At 41.9% G+C, this 11,177-nt stretch overlaps 1 protein-coding gene across 2 annotated transcripts in view; it reads left to right on the plus strand.

Moving 5' to 3' along the window:
- mfsd4b (major facilitator superfamily domain containing 4B) overlaps positions 1-9,796 on the plus strand; it is a 36,523-nt gene extending 26,727 nt beyond the window's left edge. For both annotated transcript variants that reach the window (XM_069887627.1, XM_069887628.1), the window contains one exon: positions 5,007-9,796. In XM_069887627.1, coding sequence (XP_069743728.1) covers positions 5,007-6,223 — 1,217 coding nt within the window. In that variant the 3' untranslated portion in view covers positions 6,224-9,796. The remainder of the gene's footprint in view (positions 1-5,006) is intronic.
- The last annotated feature ends 1,381 nt before the right edge of the window (positions 9,797-11,177 follow it).

Here is an 11,177-nt window from a genome sequence, read left to right on the forward strand (position 1 = left end):
CATTGTCTGACTGGCTTAATGCAACCTAGATTGTATACCTAAAATGGATGAGGGGGGGGTGGGGGGGGTGGTTTGGGAGGAAAGGGGGGGGGGGGGAGAAAAAGTCACTGTATATGTGTGAAAAATAAATAGTGTATATCATGGCTAATGTGATTTATGGTGTGAAAAATAAAAAAAATTAAAAAAAAAAAAAACCTGTTTGCTAATGATATATCGGACAGAACTTGTAAATTCGTTGGCCAGACTTCACTCCACATTAGAAGATTATGCAAAGATCTCTGGGTGCAGAATTAATTGGGACAAAAGTGAAATTGTGCCACTCACTAAGGGGGATTGCAGTGAACTGAAAAAAGTCAATTGAGATGGCCGCAAATGGGGATCAAGTACCTGGGGGGGGGGTCAAGGCAGATAACAATTGATCAAATTTGTATAACCTTAACTACATCACCTTGCTCAAAACAAAATTGAAAGGATTTAAATAGGAAGATGACCTTGCCTATCACATTAATGGGCAGGGTCAATTGTATAAAAATGAATGAGTTGATGAGGCTTCAGTTCCTCTTCCAGACTTTGCCCATGGTGTAACCTTGGAGATTCTTCCAAAACCTTAATACACAGTTAAGTAGATTCCTCTGAAACAAAAAGGTGGCCAGAGGCTCTATGCCAAAATTAACATGGGACTATAGTCTGGGAGGACTTCAAAAAGTATTATTGGGCAGTCCAGTCAAGATGGATCTCCTTGCTCTTTGGTGGGGGAGGCAGGAGAATTTATCTATAAATGGGATGCCAAATTGTTATCTGGCAAAAAGGATAGCCCCCTACTAAAGCATACACTATATAGAAGAATAAAATAAACCAATGTATTGGCTAGAAAGTGAGGCTGTCTCCAAAACCGCCTCCATCGCAGAATAATTTAATACCATTAACTATTGACAGCAAGATCCTGGACACCTGGTGTCAAAAGGGGTGAGGTGTATCAAGGACTGTTACGAGAGGGGCAACTTATATCATTCGAACAGTTAAGAATGAAATACGACTTGTCAAATGGGACGTTCTTCTATCTTCAACTAAGATCTTACTGAGGGACAAATTAGGTCCATCCATGGCCTTACCGGAATGCTGTGACATGGAGGCTTTAATTCGAAGAGGGAACACAAAAAAATTTATTTTGGTAATGTATTCCCTGATCCAGGCAGAAAGCCTGAAACTGGGGCTTCATAGGTCAAGGCAGAGATGGGAGTCTGACCTAGGAGTCATGATAAATGGATGGTGCTGGTCAGATCTGTGTTGTGACAGCATGACCATAACAATTAACTCAAGATATAGGCTGATGCAGTATAATTTTCTTCATCAGCTATATCTCATGCTACACAAATTGAATAAAGGTAAACTGGAAATTTCGGATCAATGTTTCATAGAAACAGGAACCTTTGTGCACTCAACCTGGTCATGTGCCAAGGTATGACCCTTTTGGGTAGAACTAGGCCAGATCCTAGAGAAAATTATAGGTAAAAAGTTTCCACAGGACCCAGAGTTGTTCCTGTTGGAAAACATCATGGACAGAAGGTTTTCAATGAAGCTGTCCAAATTTCAAATCCAATTTGTGTTGATTGCTCTGGCAGGAAGTGCATAGTGGTTACCTGGAAGTCAGACTCTCATCTGGGCATTGTGCTCTGTGTTCCCTTGGAGAAGATCACTTATTAGCTAAAGAAAAAATATGAAACCTTTCTTAAGATCTGGCAACCCTACCTGTGTTACATTGGTGCAAGGATATAGTTGTGGTACGGTCCCTTGTGCTTCGCCGCCTGCTCCTCCCTCCAATCTTTCCCCTCTCGGGGTTGGTGGGCCCATTCCAAACAGGTCAAGTTGAGATGAATGTAAGAGACCTAAAAGACTGGCGTTGAGCTCTGGCAGACCCAGTGGTTAATGTTTTTCTTTTTTCTCTTTTTATTTTTTGTCCTTGATAGGTAGAGCCTTGGTTTTTTTTATGTTAAACATGTGTCTTTGTCATTTTATGTGAGTTAAGTCCTTTATTTAAATGGTCAATGTATTCCTTTCCTTTTGTCAGTTTGTGTTGTGGGGGGAGGGAGGGATAAACCCAGACTCAGTAGAGAAAATGTAAATATAGGTGATAATTGTGATTGTTGTATTGTGAATTATTGAAATTGTCTGAATTTGGAAAAATTGTAAGTCAAATATTCCAAAAATATTATATTAAAATATTGAGTCTGCTATTTTCAGTAACCTCCTGCAATGGAAGATCTGGAGCTCATTGCTTGATAGAGGATTTTCACAGTGAATTGTCTACAGAAACTATTTGCTTTCAATAACCTGTGCTGTAGATGCCCGGTATCCTTTCAGTATTATTATGCCTTACTCGTAGCATAGCCTGTTATCTGCACGTCCTTGCCGACAAACCTCTGACAAAGCTAACTGCTGACTCAGTTCTCCATGTTGGCATTGAATTGTGCTTTGGTGGCAAAGTTCAGGAATGAAGAGAGATGTTAGAAATTTAGTGAAAAAATCCTAAACAAGATTTAACAAGTTGAAATCAGACAAGGGCCCTTGAGGATTATGAAGCAGGAAAGAAATTAAGGATTAGGTGACCAAAAGATTTAGGAGCTGAATTCCACAGATTCACTGCCTTCTGGCTGAAGTAAATTCTCCTCATCTCTGTTCCAAATGGGTATCCTTTGTTGTGAGGCTGTGCCTTCTGGTTCCAGACTCCTCTTCCCCACCCCTCCCCCCACTACTGGTAAGCTCTTCTCCACATCCACTCTGTCCATTTCTTTCACTATTCAGTATGTTTTGATGAGATCCTCTGTCATCCTTCTAAACTCCCCTACAAGTACAGGCCCAGAGCCATCAAATGCTCCTTGTAGGTTAATCCTCCTATTCCTAGGAAAATTCTCGTAAATCTTCTTTGGACCCTCTCCAACGCCAGAACGTACTTCCTGAGATATGGGCTTTGTGGAGGTAGGTAAATCTCCTGGGCCTGATCAGATGTAAGCGAAGACATTGGGAGGCTAGAGAAGAAATTGCATGATTTATGAATTGTCATTAAGTACACCTGAGGTGCTGGAATACTGGAAGGTGGCAAATGTTCCTCTATTCAAGAAGAGATGTAGGGAAAATCCTGGGAACTACAGGCCAGTGAATCTAACTCTGAGGTTGGTAATTTACTACAGAATATTCTGAGGGAGAAGATGTAATTAGATGGACAAGGGGTGGTTAGGGAATAGTCAACCTGTTTTTTTTAAAGTGGGTGGTTGTGTCTCACAAACCTGAGTTTTTTTTTTATTGAAGATGTGACCAGAAAGGATGACAAGGGCAGAGCTGTGGATGTTGTACATAAGGATTTCAGCAAGGCGTTGGCTAAAGTTCTGCATGGCAGGCTGCTCTGGAAGATTAGATCACATGGGATAGCAGAATGGATAGAACATTGGCTTCATGGAGGAAAGCAGAGCAGGGAGGTGCTTTGTTGGACACAAGACCTTGTAACTAGTTGTGTGCCACAGGGTTGCTGTTGGGCCCATTGCTGTTCATCATCTATCATTGATTTGGTTGAAAACGTACATGACATGATTAACATGTTTGTGGATAACACTAAAGTGTCTTGTAGATTGTGAAGAGGGTGCCAAAGATTGCAGCAGGAATGGTTGATAGAATTTAATACAGTGAAATGTGAGGTATCACATTTTGGGAGGTCTAACATGGGTATGGTCAGAGCAAATGCTAGGAATCTGGGGAGGGTTGCAGAACAGAGGCAGACATTTGTGAGGCCCCATTTGGAGTTGTGGCCCCTGTGTTCAGTTTTAGTCACTGTGTCATTGGAAAGGTGTCAAAACTGGAGATGGTATAGAGACTATTTATGAAGACGTTGCCAAGACTTGGTGGGGGGAGGGGGGCTGGGCGCTGGGTGGCCTGATCTATATGGAGAGGGCTTTATTCCTTGTAGCACAGGAGGATGAGGGTGATCCCATAGAGGTAGTGAATGCAGAGAATCTTCTGGTCAGAGTCAGGGAATTGGTAATCAGAGGACATTGGTTTAATGCCACACCAAAAGTCATAGGAGCAGAAGTAGGCTATTCAGCCCATTGAGACTGCACCGTCATTTAATCATGAGCTGATCCATTTTCCCACTCACTGGCCTTTGCTCCCCGTAACCCTTGATGCTCTGGCCAATCAAGAACCTATCTATCTCTGCCTTAAATACAATGACCTGGCCTACACAACCACTTGTGGCAACAAATTCCACAGATTCACCACCCTCTGTCTAAAGAAACATCTCTGTTCTAAACAGACGCTCTTCAATCCTGAAGTTGTGCCCTCTTGTCTTAGACACTCCCAACATGGGAAATAACCTTTCTACATCTACTTAGTCCAGGGGGAGAGACAATAGGAATCGGAGGGGTAACTTTCTTTTCGTGGAGGGTAGTGGGTATATGGAATGGGCTGTGAGAGGAGATAGTTGAGGCATGTACTATTGCAACATTAAGAAAAAAATGGACGGATACTTGGATCGGATAGGTTTGGAGGGATATGAACCAAACACAGGTAGGTGAGATTGGTGTGAGTAAGTTGGGCTGAAGGGCCTGTTTCGTGCTGTGTGTGTGTATTTATGAAGGCTGGCCAGCTAGCCAAGTACAGATAAATCTGACTTTCTTCGCTCCAGAGTTTCCACTTTCAGCCTGCTCGAGTTCATTCATTCATTTAAGGAACTTGCCTTTGTTTCCTTTATTAAGTGGATATACTTTTTTTTTTTAAAGTGGATATACTTTCAATGTCAACCCAATCTTTACTCTCTGCAGATCTACTGAACGTTTCTAGCATTTAGAGCAGCGGTTCTCATCCTTTTTTCCCCTACTCACATACCAGGATGCCATAGGTGCTCTGTGGTTAGGAAGGAATTACTTGAGGTTGAGAACAGCTGTTTTGGGTTGATTTGTTTTCCAGATGAGGTTTTCATCCAAGGTTGACTGAAATAATTTTTTTTCTGTTTTCAGGTGGAAATTTGCTGATTTTGATTATATGGGGCAAGCGTGTGAAACCCTACATGCAGGCCCTACATTTCAGTTTTGCTCTGGGTGCGTTTGTGACTCCATTCGTCGCCAAGCCTCTGATGGGCAGCGTGCAAAACATCATCAGTGATGGTGGGAATGGCCTGCTAACCCACATCGAAAACAGCACTCAGATTGGACCAATGTACCCTCTGAAAATGGCTGCTCTGAGCTTCACCCCTTTAGTGTGGACGTACCTGATTCTTGGAACCTTTGTTCTTTTGGTTTCCTTCTCATTTTTCTTAATTTATTTAAAGTCAAGTCCAAATCAAGGGAGGAATGATGTTTCTTCGCAGGAGAGTCAATTTTCAAGATACCACAATGCCATCATGTTCCTCCTCTTTCTCTTCTTCTTCTGGTACGTAGGGGCTGAGGTGGCCTACGGATCCTACATATTTGCCTATGCAAAGGACTTTGTTCATATGAGTGACAATCAAGCTGCAGGTTTAAACTCTTTGTTCTGGGGTACATTTGCTGCAACGAGGGGCCTCGCAATATTATTTGCAGCATGCATTTATCCTGGAGCTATGATACTGCTCAGCATTATAGGCTGTATCATTTCCTCCCTAATTCTGACACTTTATAACACTAATCACATGTCTCTCTGGATAGGCACTGGCCTTTATGGAGCCTCAATGGCCACCACATTTCCCAGTGGCATTACCTGGGTTCAGCAGTACACGAACACCACTGGAAGGGCAGCCTCTCTGTTTGTTTTTGGAGCTGCCCTAGGTGAGATGGTAGTTCCAGTTTTAGTAGGGTACCTTCAAGGTATCGAGGGTATTAATCATAATCCTGTATTAATGCTGGCTGCCTTGGTGACCTCCACAATGACAGCTATCTTGTTTCCTCTGATGTACAAGCTGGCTACATCTCCGAATACAGTCAAACCACAGAGTGAAGATCAGAAAGCTTTGTTAGGGTCAGGTATGAACGAGGATGACGATGTTCCTGAAGAATGGAATGATGCAGATTTTGAAGTAATTGAAATGAGTGACGTGAAGGAAGGCACAGACAAGAACCTGGCTGGAACCACATCAGCAAAAGCAAAGAAACAGTTGTCTCCAGATCGAACATCTTTTCCTTCTGTTCCTTCTCCTGTATATCTAGGGGGCTCTCCAAAAAAGAGACTGCTCAACTTGGAAAGAGAAAAAAATGACTGAACAGTCAAGGTTTGGCTATGTTTACAAGAAAGATTTTTGACCTTCAGTACAAGGCACCATGGAATAATTATTGATGTCTTTGGATCAATTGTGGGAAATATTTGATCCTGTGTCTTTTGAAAGAAACAAACTGAATATGTTTTTAAAAAAAAAAGTTGCTTGTAACTTGGCGATTATCGTTGGGCTCAATTAAATTTAGGGTTAATTTTGTGAATTTTATACTAGAGAGGGTTTTAAATATTTGCATGACAATTTGCTTCTGTAGAAGTTGTGGGATGTCTTGTGCTGCCTCCAGCGAAAGTTCTTCTAGGGACTTTGGCAATCTGGAGTATCACTGATAATCCAGAAAACTATTAGATTTTAACCATAATCTTCATAAAAGTTAAACAGATACTTGTTACTGAACTGACACACATAGACACATTAGAGATGTAAAGATGTAAAGATATAACAGTGACATTTAGTTGACCATAATTTTGGTGAGTACTAGTCTTTAATTTGCAAATACTAAATATTTGTGAAAGTAATTTGATGTAATTGGGCAGCACGGTTAGTGTAGTGGTTTAGTGCAACCCTGTTACAGCAACCCAGGGTTTGAATCCCATGCTGTTAAGAGTTTGTACCTTCTCCCCGTGTTTGTGTGGGTTTCCTCTGGATGCTCTGGTTTCCTCCCAGCGTTCAAAAATGCACTGTACCGGGGGTTGTAGGTCAATTGGGTGGCACAGGCTCGTGTCTAAATTACTGTGGCTAAATTTAAAAAAAATGACGATGCAATATTTACAAAGTGACACCAAACAATCAGAGGCAGGATTAAACAAAATATGAGTGTGTTCTATTATAGTTTGAATTCTCTAATCAACCTGAACCTTGTTGGGTTTGCTTTTCCCTGAAGGAAATGGGGAAATGGTAGTTCTCAGTAGTTCGGACTGGAGTTCAGGAAACGATTTTTTTAAATGTTTTTGGTTTTTATTTCAAAAATTATACATAGTGACATTTTAAATGTACAATATATTAAACTTTTTCTCACTAACACAACAAAACAGTCCCTCCCTCCTCCCTTTCCATATATACAGATCCGTTCACCATCAGAGCTTACATATATTTTAAGTATGTATAATAATTACAGTAATAAAAAGGGTATAAAAGTATCTGGGCACCTATGTGGTCCAGGTACGGCTGTCAGACCCTTACAAAAGTTTCATATTTATTCTTTAAATTATGTGATTTTTTTTTTCCCCATAGGTATGCAGCTGTTCATTTCCACAGTCCATAGTGGAGGGAAGTCAGACGTCCAAGTGATCGCGATACATTTTTTCGCTACCGCCAGTGCTGATTTTATAAATGAGATTTGGTCAATTTGTTGCATGAAATTACCTAATAGATATTAGCTCCAGATCATCCATTAAGGTCACTCCTGTTAACCTGGTCAATTTTTCTGTGATTTCGTGCCAAAATGGCCTCACTTTCATCCACAACCTCGTGGCTTGTGAAAAAAGTTCCTGTCTCAGTCCCACATCTGAAATACCTCTCTGAAAATTTTGATCTGTGGGGTGAGATATAATTAGTGTAAAAAATTATACTGAACCAGTCCATATCTTGTATTTATAATTGACGTCATGCTGTCCTTACACCAATCTGACCAGCTTCTTTCTAAAATCACCACACCCAAGTCTGACTCCCAACTTTTCCTTGACCACTGCAACCCTGGTTTTGCACTTACACTCTGGAGAGCATAATACATTTTTTTGTTTTAAATTTGCATGTATTCCCCATTCAGCTCGTTCGTTCAGTTTCACTAATTTCAGGTGGGGTCAACGTTGGTCCCTATCTTTCTCTTAAGAATGATCTTAGCAGGAGAAAACAGAAGGTCCCATTGGCCAATCCGCATTTGTGTTTTAATTGTTCAAGGGACATAAGGGTTCCTTCCATGTAATAGTCTTTAATATATCATGCTTTTGTCATACCACAGATTTAATATTCTATTACCCATGTTCATAGGCAGTAACACGTATTTACACAACAGTGCTTTTATTGATAGCCTTACTTTTTTTTCCCCTATACATTAATTTCTTTCCACGTTCTAATCATGTGTATTAGAATGGGGTTATCCATCTTCAGTGATTTGATACTCCATTTATAGATAAAGTCATTTGCTTCCCCCTCCTCCACTGAGAACATTCCCATTTGAACCCAAGATGGGAGGTGGGGGGGGGGGGGGTGGTGGGCCTATCTTCAGTGAAGAAGGCTGCAAGAAATTTAGCTTGTGCAACTAGGTAATGTTTTTTTGAAATCTGAAAGTCTAAGTCCTCCCAGCCCAAAGTTCCATGTCAGTTTTTCCAATGCAGTTCTTGGTACCTTATTATTCCATAGGAACTGTCTAATATGGTTGTTTAGTAGCTTAAAAAATGTTTTAGGTAACGGAATAGGCAGCGATTGGGGGGAAAATGATTTTGCAGTGTTGGCATCACTTTAATTTTGACACAGTTAACCCTTCCTCCAAAATAATCGCTAAGTCTCTCCATTTCTGTAAGTCTCTTTCTATCCTCCCAAGAAGAGGGACATAATTTAGTTTGTACAGATTTTGCAAGTTATTGTCAATTGCTATAACAAGATATTCTATTCCATCCATCTTCCATTTAAATTTACTTCCTTTTTGGTATATTTCATAATCAAAATTTTTAATGGCATTATCCCACTAGCCTGATATTCGTTCATATTTTTCTAGTGTTACTTGTAATTTTTCCAAAGATTTAGCTGGTCCTGATAGGTACATCATTGACGAATAAACTGATTTTATGTTTGTCTTGCCCAACCTTGAAGTGCTTTATATCCAGATCTCTTATTATCTCCGCCAGCAGTTCAATTTCTAAAATAAAAAGTTCTGGGGACAGGGGGCATCCCTGTCTACTCGATCTACTCATACCAACAACATCTGATTATTTATTATTTTAGCTTGTGGTTCTTGGTATAAAGATTTTATTAAATTTATAAATGTTTTGTTTTCAAAGAATAAGGGCCATTCCAAACAGTCAAATGCTTTTTTTTGTGCCTAGAGAGACTAATATTTGGATTTTATTCAGATTTGGCCATGTATTATATTAATCTTCCTAGGCTATTTGAGGAATGCCGCCTTTTAATGCATTCTACTTGGTCTGTATGTATCAGTTTTGGCAAGTATTGTCCTAACCCATTAGCCAATGCTTTCGCTAGTATCTTATAATCAGAATTTAATAGGGATATTGGTCTGTATGACAGTTTTTAGTGGGTCCCTATTTTTTGGTTACACTGTAATGATCGCGGTTGAGGATGACTCTGGGAGGGTCTGTGTTTCCACAGCTTGGTCCAGGACATCCATTAAAAGGGCCATTAATAATTCTTTGAATTATCTATAAAATTCAGGTGGAAATCTATCCTTTCCTGGTTATTTATTAGTTTGTGGGGAGCCCAGGGCCTTTTTGATTTCTTCCCTTGTGAAGGGAGTATCTAATTCTATCCTTTCTCTTCCAGCCTTGGAAGTTCGACATTCAGCAAAAATTCTTCCATTTCGTTCTCATCTCCAAGTAATTCTGATTTGTATAAATTCATGTAATATTGTCTAAAAGTGTCATTAATTTCTATTTCCTTGTATACTAGAGTGTCTTTCCGTTTTTATAGCATTATCATTCTTGATGTCTCTATTTTAATATGCCAAGCTAAAACTTTGAGCACCCATTCATCCAACTCATAGTATTGTTGTTTAGTTTCTAATTAGCTTTTTCTGTCCTAAATGTTTGTATTGTATCCTAAGGCCGTTTCAGGTGGACCCTCCGCCTTAAGGGCGGTGGCAGGAGCGAATCTTAATTTGCAGTGACAGCCCTAAAAGGTGCTTGCAGTGTTGCCTGGTCCACCTGTAAGGGCCTGATTTAGATCCAGAGGCGCCTCGTAGCACCTCCGGATCTGATGGAGGTGGGGCAACCGGTGCTGCAGTGCCACCCATCATAAATATGTGGCATAGCAATGGCCTTCTTCTCTACCCATAATCCTTCAAGCTCTGTTTCCCACAACAGTTCCAGCTGTGTGGGGGATTATAGGTAAGGAAGACTGCCATTGCTATGCTGTGTTTTGAGCCACAGAGAGTGGATCCGGTGCAGGAGCGGCCAGTCGGGCTGTGACAGCCAGCCACCTCTGTCCTGACGTGCCCTGCCGGCCACCCCTGCCCTGATGCTCCCCTGCCGGCTGCCCCTACCCTGACGCTCCCCTGCCGGCCGCCCCTGCCCTGACGCTCCCCTGCCGGCCGCCCCTGCCCCTGACGCTCCCCTGCCGGCCGCCCCTGCCCCTGACGCTCCCCTGCCGGCCGCCCCTGCCCCTGACGCTCCCCTGCCGGCCGCCCCTGCCCCTGACGCTCCCCTGCCGGCCGCCCCTGCCCCTGACGCTCCCCTGCCGGCCGCCCCTGCCCCTGACGCTCCCCTGCCGGCCGCCCCTGCCCCTGACGCTCCCCTGCCGGCCGCCCCTGCCCCTGACGCTCCCTTGCCGGCCGCCCCTGCCCTGACGCTCCCCTGCCGGCCGCCCCTGCCCTGACGCTCCCCTGCCGGCCGCCCCTGCCCTGACGCTCCCCTGCCGGCCGCCCCTGTCATGATGGCTCCCGCCGACACCTCCAATAGGCCCTTTAGCTTTTTATTCTCCAGTGATCTGCATTCTTCTTGAAGTTCTGTTTTTTTTCTAATTCTTTAATATCCTCCAAACTCTTTACTTCTGCCATATGTTCCCTCTTAAGATTTTTCGAATTGAATATAATTTGTCCCCTTAAATATACTTTAAGCGTGTCCCACATCAGAAAACTATTACCAGTAGACAGCAGATTTGTTTCATAAAATATTTTCTGTCTCTTTTTAAATTCGTGGAAGTCTTTTTTTAAGCAAAATAAAAAAAAGTTGAAAATCTATTTATAAAAACTAAAAAATTAAAAGCTTAAAAA

This window comes from Narcine bancroftii, chromosome 6, assembly GCF_036971445.1.
Source record: "Narcine bancroftii isolate sNarBan1 chromosome 6, sNarBan1.hap1, whole genome shotgun sequence".
Taxonomy (NCBI): Eukaryota; Metazoa; Chordata; class Chondrichthyes; order Torpediniformes; family Narcinidae; genus Narcine; species Narcine bancroftii.